General features: G+C 37.9%; 1 protein-coding gene across 28 annotated transcripts in view; it reads right to left on the reverse strand.

The window, feature by feature from the left end:
* Window positions 1-399: 399 nt before the first annotated feature.
* Window positions 400-21,637, reverse strand: part of PLD5 (phospholipase D family member 5) — a 180,048-nt gene continuing 158,810 nt past the window's right edge. For all 28 annotated transcript variants that reach the window (XM_083830302.1, XM_083830314.1, XM_083830303.1 and 25 more), the window contains 5 exons: window positions 18,490-18,687; window positions 14,432-14,571; window positions 12,257-12,422; window positions 8,169-8,283; window positions 400-6,215 (listed from right to left, as the gene is read on the reverse strand). In XM_083830302.1, the coding sequence (XP_083686428.1) occupies window positions 5,980-6,215; window positions 8,169-8,283; window positions 12,257-12,422; window positions 14,432-14,571; window positions 18,490-18,687 (855 nt within the window). In that variant the 3' untranslated portion in view covers window positions 400-5,979. The remainder of the gene's footprint in view (window positions 6,216-8,168; window positions 8,284-12,256; window positions 12,423-14,431; window positions 14,572-18,489; window positions 18,688-21,637) is intronic.

A 21,637-nucleotide genomic window follows, 5' to 3' on the forward strand; every position in this document is an offset into this window, starting at 1 on the left:
TTCCTGTTGTTCTGAAACTAATCATGGGATGGGAATTCAGTCACGAAGAAAAGAAGGGTGAGTATCTAAAATGCAGGATTTTGCAGGGAAAAAGCAAAGTGAGAAGTTAGCCCAGAGCTTTTAGGCCAGCATCTGGTCTGTTAACTCAGTCTGATTCAAGTTGGTTTGACTCTGTGGCTATTTTTCCAACCTTTCTCTCTACCCTGATTACATTTTAAGCTGTTGAGGGAAGGACTGCTATTACAATGTGCGATGCAGTGCCCAGGATGTGTTCTTGTAAATTCATCATGATACAGATAATTTACATTATTCACATCGGTTACCATGAAACCCAGAACTTTTCAGTATAAGCACAAAAGAATCCTCTGGAATGCTACAGTTGTCTACTTTACTAGAGTATGGTGTTTTTTTTTTTTTTTGTAGCTTCAATCAACCGTATTTTTGTTACTAAAGGGAAGACCAGCATGTTCTTTTTTACAGAATTAAAAAGATTGGTTTATTCTAAAAAAAAAAAATAATAAATCCCAGTGTAGAATTTGTTGTGAGCAAAATACAGCCAAGTCCATTGACTGTAGTAGAATAATTCACAGCTAGAATTGCATTGCACTGTTAAAAATCTTAATTTTAACGAGGTATTCAGAAGTAGGCCACAGTGGCTTAATTTTTGTCCTACAAATATATTTTGAATTAAAAAAAAACAAACACTAACCTTAGTGTATTGTTGCAGTTACAGCGTATTGAAGTGGAATAGAAACATGTTTCCATGAAAAACCAAATTAAGTTATCCTGTTGTAACTGCTCAGTACAGCTAGATTCCTTGTTCTGTTTCTTTGTAAATTCCCAATATCAAGATAATTGTGCAGCTCTCTCAGGTTCATCTACTGACTTTAGCATCTGCTCAGTGTAAAGTGAGTTCTTCCCTTGTCTAAACTGTTTTGGATGAGGTCTTTTCTACATGCTAGTTTGGCAAGCTTCTAAGGCATTTGTGCAACGTGATGATGCAAGAGCAACCTGATTCAACACTGAAAAATTTGTAAGTAATGTCCAGCAGTATTTGTAGTGGAAAAATCACAGCTAAGAAAGCAATCCCTCTAAAGTATCATCTGAGCTTCTATAGTGTGCAAGTGTTAAAAGTGGAATATATTTACTCGCGTGTTTACCTCACGCAGGTATCAATGTGATTTTAAAATTACCAAGGATTCATTCTTTTTACATGGATTGGATTGTGATTGAAAAACCATGAATATATATGTATAAAAAGGCTAGGATTGGAAGTAAAACAGTGCCAGAAGTCACTCTCTGGGAACATACTATACATGTTGTTAGTGTTTTTGTGTTAAAATGAAGGGTTAATTTTGAAGTCCAGAATGGTTAAGATGTCTTAGAGCTCTCTATAAGGCCAGTCTCAGGAGTCAAGTGCATGATATTCAGGAGGAAGATATTTATAAGTGACTTCAGTTTGAAAATCTGGAATAGCCAGCTGATGTGTTACCATCTTACTCAGAAAGTCTGTGCTATTTTTCAGTAAGTACACACTAAAGTCACAAAAAAAAAATCAACATAGAAATGCTCTGGATTTCTCCTCAGATTTAGGGTTAAATGGTAGGTAGCATTCACATAGAGCTTAGTTCAGTTTTTATCTATGTAAAACTCAACAAAAAGTAGTAGAATTTAGGTAGCTAGTAGGAATGCAAGTAACAGGTAGGTCTTGAAAGTAGCATTCTGAGCATTTTTATTTACTTTATTCTTATCTGCTTTCCCCTGAACGATCTCTAGAGCCTGGATTTGCTGGAAGGAATACTGGGTCCTGTAAAACCTTGTACAGCAAGAACCCACATTGAAATATGCATTTCTTAGAAAAAAAAATGCTGAGGAGAAAAAACAAAGAAAGACAAAAACTTAAGTCCATTCCTGTTAGGTTATAGTTGTCATGGCACATCATGCTGCTTCTCTGCTCTTTGCAGAGAAAGCGAAAGTAGCTGCAGATACTAGTTAAGGGGAATGCTTAAATTTCATGCCCACTCTATTGCCTCTTTTTTCTCCCTGTGTTAAAGACAAAAGAACAACGCCCTTCCCCTACCACCAAAAAGACTCCCAACAGCAAAGCCCCAAATACCTGTTTGTTGTTTGGCTTGCAGCATGGTAAATAAGAGCACATGCAAGAGGCAGAAAAAAGTAGTAGCCTGCCCAAAACAGCTTGAGGCATAACGTGTGAGATTTGTATAGTAACCACTGTATGAGATTTGGGCTTCACCCTTGGCTGAAAGGAATTTCTGTGGTGATTCTTTTGCTGTTAGCCAGGTGTTGGGAGAATTCAGATTTTATTTATTTTTACACCTTGGCAGGACAGACTGCTTCAATCATGATGTGGATTAGTTGATAATAAAGGCAGGAGTAATTTGTGAAATAAGTTTTAGAACTGCGCTTGGATAAAAATGCTTGGGTTTAAATGCTTGTGGTTTGGACCAACACATCACGTTTGTTTTTTGTGACTCTAGATTTATGTACTAATCTGTAAACATCACAATGTGTAGTCTTCTTTCTTAGGAAGCTTGCTGTATGCCTTTCAGTACTAGATATAAGATGTTAGCAGGACTTCACGTGAGGAACAGTTAAACAAAAACTTCTATGAATAAGGCACTAGTAAATGTTTGCAGCAAACAACAATTACAGTCTGTATTCTTTAAGAATAAAGCCGTTCTGTTTAGGAAATTGTCTTTAATATGACAGAGTTACCAATACCAGTTAGAAGGGGGTTAGAGAAAGTGCATCCTTTTGGATTTTATGCCTGTGAGGACTGTGAGAAACTACGGAATACAAATTCCTGTTAAGGTTGGAAATTTGCTGTGCAATGGTGATATTCAGAAGAACTAAAGCAAGAGGAAACTGGTCTAGACTGATCCCCGCTAAACCAACATGAAATAACTGTAATGGATTTGCTACAGATTTATTTACATTGACAGAAGAAGCTGAAGCCAGAATTGAGGCTGCTGTAGCAAATCTAGTTAAACAGGAACAATGCTAACCTAAAAGAAATAATTGGCTGTAGCAGATTTTAAAAAAAGAATCTGCTTTTTTGTTTGTTTTTTTTTCATTAACTTCCAACTTGCTGAAGTCCAAGGATGCACTTTGTCTTTTGGCTAATGTAACAGACCAAAGCCTTCTGTACTACTTTGGAGCTGCTGCCATTGTAAATAGCTATTAAAATAGCAATCCATACGTTATACGAAATTAAATTTGAGCCTGCCAGTCCGGCTGTAGGATGGCTGACCACTATTTCTCATTAAAGTTGCTCAGAAAAGCCCCGACCATTCCATCATAAAAACAGAATATACTACTTCTTTTAAAAAGTACTTTTATATATCAGCTTTTTGGGGGGAGGGGGGGTGTCACTGAAGCACCAGAATTTGTTCATCAAGTCAATAAGAATGCAGTTGTTAACTGAGGGCCTCAGTTAATGTTTATGATTGCATTTACCTAGGATCAGTTCAATGAAACTACTATATCTGAATCGTTCATTTGCTATACTAAATAGAAGGTCAGTGGTAAGTCCACAGTCTGATCTTATCACTAAATACTGATTTGAAAAAAGACATTACCTCTAGCATTTTACAAATTTCTGTTGCACTGAGATTCTTCATTACTTGTACAAAATGTCATTTCAAAAACTTAACACATTTCTAATATCAATAATACAAGAGGGAAAAATATCACGTTGATTCTTCTTGTATATTATTGCCATCAGGTGCTACAACTAACAACTCTGAAAAGTGGGGGGGAGGTCTTTTTTTTTTATCTTAGTGAAAACATGGTAGTAAATTTATCTCGAGCTTTAAGATCACCTATCCATGGGGACCATTTCTGATCTCTCAGAAAATTTAAAACTATCTCAAGCAGTTTTTAACCCTCCTCCGCCCCCTTTTTTTGCATTGACTCCAAAGACTAAATTCATTGGTGATGTAACCAATGGCTGAAATTGGTTAAGAGTTTCACCAGAAATGAATCTGGATGTATCTTAATTTAATAATAAAAATAAAAAACACCCTAGATTTTGTGCTGGGGATCTCTATTGTTCTTGCAATACGTACACTAAAGTTATATACAGAAGAAAGAAAATACAAAATTTTGTCTTTCCAAAGATCTCTCCTTTAAAGTGACTCAGGTAACCTTTTTCTTTTTAGATTTGTTTTTTTGTTTCTTATACAAATGTCAGAATATATGTTTTCCTGCAGGAGGGAAGTCTAATAAATTGCATGGGTTTATCGGAATATTATCAAATGTTCTTCAACATTAAAGCTGTGCAGAATCTTTTCTGTAAAAATTGACAACTAATTTTTTTTTTCATGCTTTCCAGTAAGATGATATACATCTGGGAAATTGCAAAAGAAACACAGTGTTTGTTAAAAGTGTGCCTTTTGCAGTCCTAACCAGTTTCATGGTGCGTCTCTATCTCTTGCTGGCAAAGTAGTATTTTGAAGTTGTGCATGCATTGCCTTTTCATAATTTTCTAAACTGTGCTTACTTTTAAACAAAATTGACTTTTTTAACTTTTCAAATGAAACTTGTATTTTAAAAGTCAAGGTGGCTTTTTAACTTGGTCTTAAGATTAAAATAATCCATTGGGCCATTTTTAGTTTTGGTATCTCTTAACCCACTGCTTTCAAAGCGTGCCTTCTGTAATATACAGCCGGGTGAGAACAGTCTGTGTTTGGAAATAGTTACATGAATTATTAACAAAATGGAGAATGCAGTTTGCTTTCATGGCTGTATTTCTTCAGCAGAAGCACGATAGTAATGAAACATTTTCATTAAGAAACCAAGCTAATACAGTTCTGTAAAAGAATCTTTTTAAAGAGCAAATTCACACTTTTACAGACAGTTGCATGTCAGGGCAACTGAGTCATGTTTGTAGAGGTGCCTGTTAATACCAACTGAAACTGTGGCCCAAATGAAGGCCTCATGGTTCAGTTTATGCTGATGTATTCACTTACGGGGACAACATTTAAAAAAAAGCCATTTTGCAATTTTTTTAAGTGACAGGAAAGAAAAAATGTGTGAAAATGAATATATTATCATTTAACAACAATTTTTGCATAATTTTGCACAACCCTTGACTTTCCCCAAAAGTAGTATTTGATTTTTATTTTTTATTCTATACACTTGACAAACTTTTACCTTGGGGAAAATTTGTTCTTGGACTGATTTTTCTTGCAATCTCTAATTCTTTGCTTTTAATACGCAGATGTACGTTGTTAGATAATACTATAATTAGAAATAACTGTTATGTTGAAATGAATCCATATTACTTCGATGAAAATTTATTTAGCTGAGAGGTTTTAGGGATTATCATGAATTTGATTAGGCCAACACCAGTCCCTCAAAACCTTCTCATTCTCTTAGGAGATGAATTACCAGTACCATAACTGTAATGTATTTTAAGGCTATTTAGAAAAGATGATACTTTAACTAAATGTTCAAAACTAGAAAAGACTTACACGACTAGATATTTATTTAAAGGGAAGATTTGTATAGGTGAATATTTGCTTATTCTTCTATCTTTTCTAATAGGGTAAACCTACCATCTACTTGTATGTCAATAATAACTGATCTTGGAATGCCATTTCATAGCTAGGATCTTAGTTCTGCCAAGGGTTCGTTCTAGCCAGGATGGCAATTAGTGAAAATCTGAAAACAGCCTCAATCAATTCTTCTGTTTCTGTTAAGTTCAAATGAGGAATGTTAAAATTAACATGGAAGCAAAAATTGACATTCAGTGTCAGAAGTAACAAATTTGAAAGTCTTAATATAGAGAATATAGTTTAGATAGTTTATATAAGTGTGCTTTTTCCTAAAAACACCCCCCAACCAACCTTTTTTTTTTCCTTTTTTTGCTTTTTTAAGTCTTTTGTCTGTAAATATGAAAGAGGGCTACACCCAATGTAATTCTTCATTGTTGTACTAAACAGTAAAATAGTCTTTCTAATTCACATTGCTCATGGCAGTCTTATTTGATGTTGCTTTATTAAGTTTGTGATTAAAGCAGTTTGGGATTTTTGTTGGTTGTAAACTTTTGGCATAATGTGAATACCAGTCTCTTTCAAAAACAGCCTTGAGTTGCTTTATGATGCTTGTGCTGTTCCCCGCATCTGCTTGGTTGATAACAAGGCCCGTTCCAGCGTTCTGCGTAAATGCATTTCCTACCCAATCAAAATTACCTACAAGTAAAGGCAGGAATATACAATGAGTGAAAACAAGTTCTTTATTTAAAAGTAATCATTCAAAACTAATTTTCTCTTGCCTTCTGTGTACTATGTATGTATATATATATATTGTGTGTGTATATATATAAAAAAAAAACTCCATATACTTATTAACCTCTTCAGTGCCTACAATGAAAATATTTTGGGGCTTTATAAACAAATTAAAGTACATGGTTGCTCCATAATGCTGAACCAAACCACTAGATCTTTTAGATTACCTCTTGACAGGTATTTCAGAAAACTGAAACAGGTTTTATTGTTTTACTTTACTGGTTACTACCCACCTTGTCAAAGTCTAAGGTAATAGTAATAAATGAGAATTCCAGATGCTGATGGTAGCAAGTCAAAGAGGGTAACTGGATTAATGGTAAACCAAGTGTTTAATTTACATCTTTGTATTTCTCCAGAACTCATAATTATTTAAGATCTACATTTATAATATATGCAGTATTTTGGAGAAAAAATGTTACTAGAGCAATCTTTCAAAACAGAATGTCTGAACGTTTATAAGACTTGAACCTATCTGAGAAATTTATACTTTTTCTTTAGGAGTCACTTAAGCTATTTCAACATGAAACGTTAAGAATTCTGAAATTGTCAAAGATGTTAAATTGAATGTCAAAGATGGTAAATTGAAGCCTCTTTTTAAGGGACCTTTTTTACTATGCTTTCAAGTAGAAGATAAATCAGGTCCTTAACATATATTTTTATCACTTTTGCACAGCTTTATTTCTCTGTCCTTAACATCTCTGTGTGTGCATATATATATAGGGGAAAAAAACCACCACCACAACAAAACCAGCTAAGAACCCGTACTGTGTAGACACTTCATAAGGTAATGAAATTTGATCTGGGTATAAGAATTTAAAATGGAGTAAAAAGAAGATTTTGGAGCTCATAAAATACTTAAGAGACCAGAGAGGAATGAGCTCAGCTACTTGAAGTGAAAAGAGATTTGGGTAAATTGAGAGGGGTGTGGGTGCTTGTTAAGAGCCCATCAATGTGAGCTTTTCAGAGGAGCTTTTGGACATCTCTCTGTACAACTTGTGATTATCTTACTCTTCATCTGTGTGCATGGACATGCTTCTGTGTTTGCAGGCTTTCTTCGCCCCGACTCCCTTAGAGAATACTGGCTTTAAGCCCTTGCAGTAAGTCAGGGTGAGTAAGCTGGCAACTAAAACATCAAGCTGCAGCATATTAGAGTGCCTGTTTTCTCCTTGACTTAGTAGAATCTTAAAACTTACTTTTTAATTCAGTAGCCCTTTTTTGATCCTTCAGCTCAAGCGCAGCTCAGTCAGTTTTATATATGCATATATACTTAAGTTTTTATCATGCATTCAGTTAGCATTTGACTGACAGTGATCTTCTGCTAGGTGCCATGAAGAGACTTTATTTAAATGTACCTTAACCCAAAATACCAATTGAACACATATCTAACGTTAATAAAAGGAGGGTGTCCGGAATACCATTACAGTTAAATGGAATAAGATGACATTGGAAGGTAACGGCCATTTGTGGAGTATTTACTAGGTTTATTTACTAATCTGTCATAGGTTTATTAATGACATGGGAAATAGAGAGCAGTCCACCTTTGCTGGACTGCGGAAACAGATAATATGTTGATCATCATATTTATTCTTACTTCATGAAGTATACTGTATTTTTCTTTTAAGTCTATTTTTAACTACTGAAAGCAGTGTGTTGCTTTTGAGAAACTGATAGGAAAAATAAACTTAAGAATTTTTAAATGACAAGAGGTTCAAAGCTCAGTCTTCATCCAGGTTCCCAGAGAAATTAGACCAGTATTTTAATTAACAAGCATATCAGCTGTAGATTCCTCATTCATAAATGGGTATTGTTTAAGGCTTTTGGCTAACAAACAAATATTCTTGAGATGTGGTTACTTACCAATGTATGCAGCTCCATCAGTCACCATATATTTGTTACGGTTTAGTTTGGGAAGGGAAGTGTTCTTCTGTTCTTTAAGAAAGCATGCATTCTCTTCTTCAAGGTCAAAGAATTTCTGCCATAAAATAGATTGGAGTTTAGGTTAATAAGAACCATTCTGTCATGGACGGAAAAAATATATTCTGCTCTTCTACTCTTTATTGAAAATAAGTTAGTGCTACAGAACAGCTCAGGGTTATAGGCAAGCATTAATTTTCATAAAGTACTGCACGTTGTATTTCATACTAAATTCTCATAGCTTGTGATATGCAGTATACCCTGGCATTGTGAAGTACACAAAGTAAATAGGCACTTCATATTTTAAGCAATGCAATGCTGGATAATAAAGGCAACGAAATGAAGAGCAAAAAAAAAATGTTGTGTTCTGCATAATGAGAGATAGAAACTTGTTTAGTTCATTTCCACGTTCATCAAGAAGCCCTGGCATTTGACGTCTGCTTCAGGATACATACTTCCAGGTAAGACAACAAGTTGAATTCTTACCTTTATCTGGCACATTGGCAAGTTTCCTTTTGGAAACTATGCCAATCTCAGAAGCTTTTCAAAACCCCATAGACAAAGACCAGATTTACCAGACAACAAGAGGAAAATGCATCTGTTTTACCCTGAAGCGTGATGCCTGATAGATTTGTTTTGAGGAGCTGTAATGCACTCCTTAACTGGCTCAGTGCCAGACAGGAAGATTTTCCAGTATAATACTAAGTAATGTTTGTTTCATCAAGGAAATTAATAGCTAGACACAGATTCCAAAAACAGAAGCGGAGAATAACATGATGAAGTAGAAATTAAATATTTACTGCATGACTTGGAAACTTTGATTGAGGTTATGGTGTAGAGCCTCAGAACAAATCTAATTCACGTTACATTATTGATGAAAATGGCTGTACACTGCACCTGCTCCATGTGTCTGAGGAACTCCTGTACAAGCATGTATGGTTGACAGAAACTATGTACTTAGCAAGTTGGAGATGGATCTGAAAATGTCTTAATTACTGGATAAAGCCAGAGGAAATGTTCATGTTATTCTCTGCACAACAGAACAGGAACCGAGATAGTTAGCAGCCATAGGGTGTCCTTCAAGGACATTAACTCTTCCTGGTGATTTGGAAACTGAAGCAACCTGCTGTGTAACTGACTATTATCGTAGGAACTAGTCTAAAAATTGCAAATGGGTAAACTATTCAATGCCAGGAAACAAAACATGATAAGCTTCATTCCCAGGGCTATGAGATTTAGCAAAAAGTCGCATATTTTGCTGCAAAAAAGCCAAGCACAATCATCATAGAAGCTTAGAGTTGTGACATTGAGATAGATTCAACAGATGTGCTGAACTGAAAAATCACATGCCAGTTTCCTATTTGTATAAGCTTGTAGAAGAGAAGATTTCAGCTTCAGGCAGGAAAAGATAGAATGCTGGAAAATGTGTGTTCTCCAGCAACAGCAGAGAAGTCATTAATTCCTTGACAATGCAGATACCAGCAGGGAGCCGCATCTGCCCTCACAAACAGAGTACACAAATGTAGCTTTGACAGGCAAGTAAACCATCACCAGCAGTAAGTAGTAGCAGAGACTAATGTTCTCTACTGCGTACCTTCAGCAGAAATACTGTGCTAATAATACCACCACCTTTGGTTAAAGTTTCATTTGTCTTTTCCATCCTTATTTTAGGAGTTTAGAACTTCAAAATTCAGTTGGTGCTTGGGAGCGAAGGTTTCATAGTTAATATACAGCACTTTTTTTGACTCACAGAACATCTGTATTTTCGTATTTCTGGTTTCCTGAAAATTAGCAAAAGGTTCTGTTTTTTCCTATCTTACCCTAGCATGAATATACCTGCACAGCTTTCAGTTGGAGGCTCAAGAAGGGTTTTTGCCATAGAGCCATATACCTGGTCCATGGCACTCCTGCCTGGGCTCCAGTTCCCTGATGTTGCTTTACTCCAGTTCAGGCTTCCTGTGGGCTCTTGAGAAGCATCCACCTGCCTCTGGTCAGCACTGTAAGCAACGGAGCTGGACCACTTCTAAAGCTTCTTTGGGAGTTAGACCGTGCATTCGTGCATGGAAGATGTGCTTCAAATGTCAAGCACACAAAACGTGAGTACTAGAATGAAGGTCCCAAGAGACATGGCAATGAGCACTTCACCTTGACTTTACCCTTTATGACTGAAGCTTTAATTACATGATCCCATTTGGCTGAGTGCAGGGAGCAGGACAGAGCTCCCTAAAGGAGCAGCAGTCTGGTATGCAGTTTAACTCCTTGGTATTAGGCTGTGTGCTTGCTGCATTTACAATGTCCCTAAACAAAGCTTCCTCATAAATTCTTCTCGAGTCATCTTTTTTGAGAATGTGTTTATTGAATTTATAGTCTCAAAGTCTTTGTCAGAACGTTATTAAGGCACTGGGACAGGTTAGCAATTTTAAGTTTTCAATCAGAATTTGTAACTTGAGTTTCTCTTAAAATTGCAGAATTCTTGTGCATAAACATATATAATATGTACCTGCACATGACAGTATACTCTGTAGAGTTCTATGGTTCCCTTTCCAACATGCACACACATTACTACACTTTGATCCTGGCTAGAACAGAGGAATACAAAGGAAATGATTTTTTTTTTAAAGTACTCATCTGTCACATTTTGTGAAGTAAATAAATGCCATCATGAAGCCTGTGGTACAGTTTGAGCCAAAATTGAATAGTTACCAAGAAAGTCTGAGCCTTAGGCTATTAATTATACCAAACCCATCTTCTTTAATCAGTTCTTACCTAAGGCAGTGACTTGACCAGTGTGCAGAACTTGTGAGGCACAGCACAGAGGCAACTGAGTTCTGTTGTACCTTTAAAATTACATTTAAATCTGCTATGCTCCTTTTTTTTTTTTTTTTTTTCCTGGAAATCATTGTATTTCTATTTTAACTACAGTGATTCTGGCTAGAATATCTCTGCCCAGAAATCATTCTTTTCCTTTTATCATTCAGTTCTTTACAATACAATTCTGCACTAAAAATTTTACCTGTTTTAAGTAGATGGAAATGGATGTGACTATGTACAGCGTTAGGTCCCATTTAAATAAAAATAATTTTAATACATAAAATTTCGATGAATACAGAACAAGTAAGTTACTTGAAATTGAAGTGGCTTAAGCATTGTCAGTCATATGTAATTTTTGTCTTATAAACACACTTTATGCTGCTTCTCACTTTAAGAAACTTGTAATAACTGTATTTCAAAGCAAAAATCTCTTTCTAGATATATACATAAGATACCACAGTGTAACACAACACTTCTTTTCCCCTGCACTTCTTGTCAATTAAAAACAACAAGAAAAAAAAAAAACAATAACTCAGGGGATTGCTTCCGGCAGTTATCTGAAAAAAATAAAAACTGATTCAAGATGACTGATTAGCAATACCCTTAATTTCATAAAAATGAATTGTATCAAATTTTAAGTAGTACTTACCATACACTGTTCTCTGATACACATATAACACTAGGTATTTCTTACCTTTCTGATTGCATGCCTTATGCGAACACATAATAGTTCTAGTTTTTGTAATCCTGAATTTACAACCTCAATCTAACAAAATATTATTTTTTTCTTATACTTTGTACTTCGGTAAGGGAAAAATAGATACTTATGCAGATGAACAGTAAGGTTACACAAATCCAGACTAAAACACGTTTGTGCTGTCACTTTTACTCTATCAGCCAGCATAAACAAGACATACGGCTACAGTTCACTCTGCTAGCTTTGCCATGAAAGACCAGATGTAGTGTTTTATGCAAGCTGTCCCCCACACAGACTGCCTCTTGGCATCATTCTATTTTTCTGTCTTAATTTCAATGTCTGTTACTACTAGATATTATTTTAGTTCACTATATTACAGTTCCTATGTTATTTAATGAAATTTAAAGGCTTTGGTACAAACAGAGAACACTTTCCAGTTGTGAAGTTTTCTTGATTTTTTTTTTTTTTGTGGGGTGTAGGGGAGAATATCTTAGGATTTCAAAGCAATATGGATTATACTTACAACTTTCAAACTACAGCTTGGAACTTCAGTGCAAATAGCTTTGAGAGATGAAACAAAGTTAAAAGTAAGGGGATCTGTGTCTCTTGAGAAACTTATGAGAAGTCGAACTTTAATACTTCGTAAAACTAAAGCTTCTCGTATCTTCCCATCTAAATAGGGCCAGTATCTGTGGAGAAAGAATATGGTATGTTCATATAACTTTAAAAAAATTAAAAATAATTAAAAATAATAAAAAAAGGATTTTTATCCAATCAAGCCTAGAAGACATCACAGAGAGAACTATATACACTTATTTAATTAATTTTGAATTTATTTTTTCTGTCTAAGAAACGCTGTTCTCTGAACAGATCAGCCAGCATCCTTTTTCATAGCATTCTGCCCTGCCACCGTGGGGACAGTGAGGCTGTGGACAGCTGAGCAGTAGCTAGGAAGGTTGCTCCTGCATCACTGCCTCTATTGAGAGCAGTGGAGGGAGAACCAGCAGAAGCTACAGCTAGAGGGTGCTGCTTACCCAGCCCAGACAGAGGGACAAGAAGGATTTTCTGTTGCTTACACAAGTAAGGGAACAGGGACACTGAATCCTCCTCTGACTGCCATTCTCTCTTTTCTGGTGTACCATACAGGCAGAGGACTGGAATGCCTTCTGTTAATTTCCTGCTTTGAAAAGGAGAGCTGTGCATGGTGCCTGCATCTGTTAGCAGCAGCAGGAGAGGGGTTGCTTAAGGAGGATGCTATCTTTTCTTGATCAAGATGGGAGAAATTCTTCAACAAGTGGGATACTGGCCTCCATAGTGCTCATCTCCCACCTGTTGAGTTGGCTGTTCTTTGTAGTTCAAGCCTTGCATTCCTGACTGTTGGTGAGACCAGGTCAGGACAGGGAGAATTAGATAAAGAAAATGTACTTTTTCTTTATTCCAGCAGTGTCAAGGCATTCAGCCTAATGAAATCTGACCTCTGCAATGCCAGAAAATCTGGGAGCTGACAAGTTAGGGAAGCTGTGGCAGTGCAAAACACAAAGCCATGCTGCTAGGGAAAACGTTAAAAGAATTTACACAGGTGGCTTCTTTGGAGCTCTCTAATCCAGTGTATTTCTGAATTGTTAGGGCATGAGAACAAAAAAGGGAGGAATGTGGCAGGTAACATAATCTGCAACACTGCAGCAGTACTACATGTGAAGAACCTTTCCAGCATAAAGGAGAAACGAGAGGGCTGGATGGTGTGAAACAGGTTCCTACAGCACTACCCTGGATTCTGTCAGTGTGACAGAGGCTGTACATAATGAGCTTATCCGAAAACCCCTCTTCTGGATTTGAAATAGCTTACACTTGATATCAGTCAAATGATTTAAAAAAAAAAAAAAAGAACATACCTTCATGCAAAACGGGAAAAAAACACATAACAACCATGTTAATTTGGCCTAGTGGTGTTCAATTAACGTGCACGGATGGAACAGCAAGCTTAAGTAGCTGTTCAATTCATAGCAAGCGTTACCAAGAGAAAGAGGGACCACTGAATACTTGCCTTCTGAGTTGGATGGTTTTAGAACACTGTGGTGGCTTCAGTTGTGGGTCATGACTACTTTTTAGTGGTCCATATAAACTGTGTGTTTAAAAGTTACTTGGTTTTGTTTGTTTTTAACATTTCTCTGTTCTTCAAACTACAATATAACTTAAAATGTGATCTGTGCTGAATTCAAAAATAGCTTACATATATTTCAGTAAGGCTATGACATCTCCCATGTTTTATATGAGAACTCACAGCATGGTTCTTCTCTCTTACATGCACACCCACTCTATATTGGATAGCTATATGGTATTCATAAACTAGCAGTAGCTGTGTTATCAAGGTAGTGAATACAATAGCATAAGAAATGGGATTAATGTGTAAGCAGGTTCTTGTATTCCTGGGTCTCTTGCAGGTGGTCAGACTAGACAAGTTCTGATCTCCTTCGATAGGCAGATCCAAAGCTTAGGGCCCAGAACTGGAAATGTCTTCTTAGGTCCCAATTCTGCTCCTATTTAAGTCAATGGCAGAACTCTCACTGATTTCAATAAGAGCAGAATTGGGCCCAAAGAAATTGGTCCACAATGGTAACTAATCTCCTCTGGGTTCACTTTCTCCAGCAGTTCTTAATGGCAATTATGACAGTGTGCTGGCCTGGACACGGACACTCACCGTTTAGCATTTGTGTCGATGACGATCGGAAGGTAGTCCATGACAGCTATGTACACAAACTGTTTCGCATCATCGATAACATTGTATATAGCTTCGATATCCAGGACTCTGTCCTTTGGGCAGAAGAGTTTAGGTGAATTCTGTGAAGGCAAAAATTCAAATACTGCATTTAAAATATGGGAATAGATTTTTTTCTACTCCCCTCGTACCTCCTATGATAGCAGGTACTATTCTGAATTTTAGTAGAGAATATTAACTATATCTTTACCTGTTCTGCTGGAATACTCAAACATACAAAGACTTATTTTCAAGGCTTAGTTTTGCCTTGAAAACTTCATCTTTTAGGTATGACTGGGTAAAACGCAGACAGCACAAGCTTGAAAGCAGCGCAGAAGCTCTCATTGAAGTTTTCACATTTCAAAGAATTTTGTTGCAAAGAGTTCCGGGACTGGTTACTGTCAGATGGTCCTGTTTAAAGTACCACACGGTCACCATTTGCTCAGTCACTGCTGCAGGGAGATGCTGCAGTTTTGCAAGAAACTTACCTTTAAAACCTAGCTTCAGGTATGGAGTAGCTCTGTACCTGGCACTGCGCCTAGGGCAGCAGGGCAGCCAGGCAAAGCCTGCCGGGATCACCTGGCAGCAGAGAGGCCAGGGAGCTTCTGCTCTCCTGCCCGAGCAGAGAGAAGAGGTGGAGCTGCTGCCGTGCTGCTTGCAGCTCCTGAGAGCAGGGGCTGCTAAAGGTCGGTCACAGAGTGCGGGCAGGGGCCAGTTACTTACAGCCTGCTGCTGCTGTACCACCTCACCTTTGTTATCTGCAAGGGTGGCATCCAAACATCTAGATGACTATGTTTTCTTTAGGAGGGGTTGACTTTGTTTTTTTTTTCTTTCTATACAATACCTGTCACCTTAGTGCCTTAATCCTTGACTGGTTTTAAAGATTTGCTACAGATAAAGAAGTTAGTAAAATATGAGAAAATTAACAGTAGCAAGATTTCAAGACCAATATTCCGGATGCATTCCTGAACACTAAGAAAAACAACCCAAACCTCCTATGTTTTATCAGCCAGTCTGGAAGATGATTTTGTTGCTAAGCAACATCACAGCCACGATTCCTGACTCTTAAGAAAAAAAGTTCAATGACTTAATGTTGTCCTTGTTGTTTTACACAGCACAAAGATGGAAAGCAAAATACATAAAATACATTTTTCAAAGAATAAATTTGAACTCACAAAGAAGTGTAAAGTGATTTCGTTAAACATACTTGATATCTAGTATCTGAAACATAAAGAGACTATTGCACGATTCTTACACTCAATATTTTCTTGAATAGAAATTTTAAGCTACAGACAGAACAGCTAAAGAACAAAATTGTTAACGCATTCTCATTTTCAGATGCATTCACTACGAAGACCAGAAAGCCAAAGATACTTAGAAGAAAAACATTGGTTCTGCCTGTAACGCTTGTGTTACATTTCCATTCGTTAGCATTCCACTAGTTCGCTTGTGGTATGGGCGACCCACTCTGGTCATTTTAGTACTTTCTTGGTGTTAGCTGGGCAGTACTTGATGTGCTGATGAACACCTACCTGGCATGTCTCTAACATAACGAGGAAGTGAGACGTGTTTCCTAACAGCGCGTATTTGATGGTCACTGTCTCCCTCCATACAGGCAAGGCCTCTAACCATCTCAAAGCAGATGTCATGTTGGCGATACACAGTGTGATAACGATCCTTGCTTTCCAAGATCTCTCAATACCTTCCTTGCCCTACACAGTCCTCATACAGTAGCTATAGGGAGCTAATTCAGACCAGGCCATTCAAATAGGTTCAGTATTAGGTAGGTGCTCCTCACTGTGAGCAGTTTTTTTCTGTGGCATCAGAACAATGTATGTAGAAGTTGTTTAGTTACTAAAGCCCATTTTGCAGCCTGTTCATACAGAAGGAAAGTTACTTTTTTTCTTACGATAGATATCCTAGTAACTAAACTGGCTGTGACTACGTATTCAGGTAGCTCCTGGTATTGGACTTAGCTGATCGGAGCTTCTGAGTACAATAACTCCTTCCTTTTGTTTTCTGAATAGGATTTCAAGACAAGAGGCCTTTGTCCCACAGAAAAGGAGAACACATCAGAGGGAAGAAGTGCACATTCTGCCAACTGCATGCAGAAGAGCAATTTCTGTAAGAGTCTCTCTCCACTTGTCTTTGTCTAGGATTTTATGTCCCTTAAAGTTGGCCTTGCCCAGCTTTCATTACTGTGCACCCTTGCAGGAATGGCTTTCAGCAGGATTTCTCCATTTCTTACAGAGTGCTTAGAAGGGAGTAGGAGTTCGCATGCTAGTTCCAATAATGGCAACTACTTCAGGTGGAATTAATTTCAGAGCTCCTCATCTATCTGTTAAAAAGGCAGTTTTCTAATTTAATCTAGTCTAGGGACTAGCTTAAACTTAAGCTAATAGAGACTAGCTTAATTAAGACTCTCCGAAATCAATGGAAGTACATGTATCTTCATAAGACTATTAATTTCTGGCTGTCTCGGGCACTTCCAGATTTTCAGTCATTTCACTTAGGAATAGCTCTGTCTCTTGAATGACTTCAGGAGTGTGAAAATCCTGGACACCTGACTTTTCCATGTCTCTCTTCCACCAGGTGAAGTTACTCTGCCCCATCTGACTGTCTGCAACAACATCTTGTGCTAGTGGCTCATACAACTTGTGTGCTACATACCTTGTGTTGTTTTAGACTTACCTGGCAATAAAATGGTGGGGTTTTCCCCTTGTTTTATGCAAAATGGTAAGTAACTCTTTATCATCTTCAGTATTTTCCTGATTTTGAAGTTTCTTTTTAACTCATGTTATCTCCAAAATGAAAGATACTCTATCTTTCATTATCTCTATCAGTCTGTGTACTTTTTTCCAGTTTTGCTACACCACTTCTGAGATGGATGACTGTTCCACTTCTTCCCATTAAAAATACACACAGTGCTTCCACAGGGACTGCTACTTAAATTTTAGAAGTTTCAAAATACCATTTAAAAATAAAAGTAGATAATGTTCTACAGAAGCATGAATGCTCTCAAGGGAACAGTGAAGAGGATCAATACTTAGAAAGAACACGGATAAAACTCCAAGTTCTGATACCAAGCTTATTATATATCATTTCAGATATCTGATTTACAATTTATTTACTCCAAGTCATTCACCTTATATCCGCTAGTGTAAATAAATCAGCTAATTTGAAAGGCCTCCATATCATTTTCTGAATGCAAGAGGAAAAGTGAAATTTACAGAGAAGGAAAAAGAATAATGCACATGTTCTCCAGCAGTTTTCAGTCCTGTCAAATTGCATGTCACAGAAATCAGAATGAAAAAAATAAACTGATTTGTTTGTTCTGCACCATAAAAAAAACGTAACACTTTTTAAAAAGCTTTCAACTATTGAAGTAACAACTTCTCCAGACAGCAGAATAATGCATAGGTGACAACCATAGTGGTCTTTTCTCTGTAGCTGAGTTTCCAGTCACTTGCATGAGTCTCATTGTTAATAGCTGCTTCTGGCTAAGTACATGGCAGTAATGTGCATCTTTTTCAGTTAGGGCCAATTGAGAGAAATGCTTAAGTACAGGTGTAATCTACACCACATATGTTTCTATTAATGATAATTTCCATCAGTAGTCCTGTCAATTTCTAATAGGTTTATACGCCTTTCTGAACACACATTCTTTTTTTTAACATTAGAAAAGAAAGTAGAAGATATAAAAGCAAAGGTACTCAAGTGTAGAAGTAAAACTCCTTTTCTCCACCCAATATGTCAGAGAGAACACAACAATGTAATGGACTTCATGCAGGGAACTGAAAATCTGTATCTGTGAAGAGACATTAGAGTTTTTTCATACATGCTACTGAGACCTACCTAACCCAGTCACACCAGTCTGTTTTTTAATAGAAGAGACTGTTAGGAGAGTAAGCAGATGTTATATTTCTGGTCTTCCAAAAGTCTGATGAGATAAATAAGATTCTTCCCCTTCCTCCCCCCCTGCAATTCATGTCAGAACTTACCGACACAAAAGCTTCTGATTTAGTCTCGTTCAGCTGCAGTGTCAGTTTATTCTGAGTATCGTACACTCCATATAGTCTCTTAGACCAACTTGGAGGTATTTTATTCTTGTATTTTAATGAACTGTACAGGGCAAATATCCTTTGTAAATCCAGGACGAGGCAGCTGCAGTTGTATACGATGACGCCAAGTTCCTTCATCTGTGAAATTAAAAGTTCATATTATTAGTGATATTTTGGCTGAGGGTTCTGTGAAAATAGGCAGTAAGAACATCAACCGTTTCTGAAGGGTACCTTGTACTCAGCAGTATTACTGTCAACAACAGGAACATCCATAACAACACTTTTTTCAAAGGCAAAGGCATACGCTAAATTTTCAAAGTCAAAAGCAGGCAAAAGCTGTAACCGGGCTTGTATGCGCAGTGTGTGTCGCAGCCGCATGCCCGGCTGCGACACACTGCACAGATGGACACAACTCGAGAGTGATGCCCGTTTATCACAGGCACCATTTTTCCTGTAGGTGTTGCTCAAACTTACTACTTTTGGCTGGGGTGGTTTTTATTTTTTATTTATTTCTTGTTTACAGGAAAAGCATCCTCTCTGCTAGGTGACAGTTTCTTACTTCAGAAACAATTTATCTTCTCTGACTTGCGGAAAAGCTGAAAGCAATGAACTTAAGTTATTTCTTGGCTGAAGAAGAAATATGATGCTTCAGCTTCCAATACAAGGATGAAAAACAGGTGTTTAATACTCTGAGTAGCTAAATTGATTGTGCTATTATACGCAGCATGATCCAGTATACAGTACAACCAGTTAGGACACAAAAAGGTTCGATTCTCAGCTCCACCACTGGAATGGTATCTCACGAAGGTACATCAGATTTCTGGTCGTCAGTTCCTTCACATGTGAAAACAGAGACAGTGAAGCACTTCAAAAGCATCACCCTTCTCACATGTAGAAGTATGAGGAAAACCAGCCCATATAGACACTATGGTACAACTAAATGCCTTAACCTTAACAGCCTTCCTGCTCCCATTTAACTGAAGGCATGTCTCCTGATTATCGTAAGTCTTGGCTTGGCAGAGATCTCATTAACTACACATGCCCAGTACTTCTGGTGTTGATAGAATCTCACTTATAAGTGTATTTTCTGGATTCTGTAATCAAAGTGTTAACACACTCACACCCTCTCTCCCTTCTGTTGCTTTATAATATCTCAGGAAAGCACTGCTATAGGCACATATGCTATTGACCTCTCATTATCTGCATTTCACACTAGTTCGACCATCTCCAAAAACCAAGGAGACAACCTGCATGTACCTGTTGAAAAACAGTACGTAGGATAAATATTTAAAGGACCCATGCTGTTTTTCTGCAAGCAGACTCTCTTGGTAACATGTCTCAGAGGTCTCTCTCGCATGATGAAGAAAATAAGGAGGATATGAACTCGCCAGCATGTTCATCCATTCAGCGGCACCAAAAATTCCTTGTTGGTTTCATTCCCTCAGATGAGCTCTCCACAATCACATGGCATGGGGTAGTTTCTGGTAGGGACGTGTCTTTCTGTAAAGCCTGTGCGAACTCTGAACCCGCACTGTTATCTCAGAGCTTGTTCCTGCACAGCTCTCCCTGACTACAGATGAGAAACACTGTATGAGTGGGTAGAGGAAGGGAAGCGAAGGATAGAGTTGAACCTTTGCTCTTTTTCTGTACTCTTTTTCAACAAATCCCAATATCTGATATAAAAGAAACGTGATGGGTGGCAGGTACTTCAAGTCCCTGGATTGGAAATACTGCATACATAAGAACATACAACTCGTAGCAATCTCATTCCCAAATACTTACTGAATAGTGTTTTGTTTTTTTTTCCACAGGAACATTACCTAATATTCTTACTGCCTAAGTATTAATATTTCCACTAGCTTCTTTCATTTAATTTAGAAAAAATACGAAATTCCTGTATTAGCCTGCACAACCTGCAATTTCTGGGTAGTTGGAAAACAGACTACTTACTGCACTGCAGCCTTTCTTTTATGAATAAGCTAGTAAACTTATTTTGATGATAAATATAAATTATTCCATGCTGTGCCCAGCATCCTGGTCAAACATTCTATTGGGAATAACATCTTTGACTTTTTTCCCCTGGGTGCTGGTATCTTTGGGGACACTCCTGTATTCTGCTTAAGGCCCTCCCGGTCCTCCACACGCTGTTTGTCTCCAAACATTTTTAACTATACGTTACCTCTGTTTTCACTGTGTATCGCCAATACCACTCTCTTAATTGCCAGGCATGCCATTGCAAAGGACTTACTAATAGTATTCTGTTACATGTATCTGCATAATGTGGTTTAATTGGCTTTTCATGGCTGTTACTTGATTCTGACATAATTATGTGGTTACAGTTTTCCTTTCATTTATCAGTCCCATTATTACTAGCCCACTTTATCCCTTCCACTAAAAGTAAAGATAAAACAATGTCCTAACAACGTACCAGAAGCTGCCAGCCTTGTGTCCATGTGCGCAGATCTCCTGAGAGGAGGAGAGCTTGCAGTGTCTTCTCCCTGTCGGTGTACTAGAGGATTGCCCTTCCACCTAAGCGCTTCTCCCTGCGGTTAGGTAAGCCCAGGGCACTAGCAGTGCGTTTCAGTGCAGTTTGGCAGGCCGCTGGGCGGCCTGGCGCAGCTCCAGCATAGCCGGGCCCTGCCAGTGGACCCCGGACCGGGCCAGCTGCAACAGCTGCTGGGCGCCCCAGCGCAGGCCCTGCACTCCCCACCCAAACCACAGGCTGGAGCCATTTTGAGAGATACATTTACAGCACGGCCACGAAACCTGGCTTCCCACCATCTGGCATCTCACGGTTGGCTTCCCTGGAGGCAAGCGCTGGTCAGAGCTTTCCCTGCTTCTGAAGCTGTGAGGAGAGCTCTCCGCCACGCGGGTGGTCCGTGGTACAGACTGGGCTCCTCCTTTCCCTCTCCAGGAAAACAGCTACTCTCTCCACACAGCTGCCTGCTTTTATGGACGCAAGTTCAAATTTGCCAGACCTTGGGAAGTAGATCGAAAGTTACCAGAAGAGGGCAGACAGCGACTCACATGCTTACTGTGCAGAGCTCATTTCCTTAGGAAACCAGGTTAGATGGCAGTCTGTTGGCTC

Source organism: Anser anser, assembly GCF_964211835.1.
Source record: "Anser anser genome assembly, chromosome: 3".
In the NCBI taxonomy this organism is placed as follows: domain Eukaryota; kingdom Metazoa; phylum Chordata; class Aves; order Anseriformes; family Anatidae; genus Anser; species Anser anser.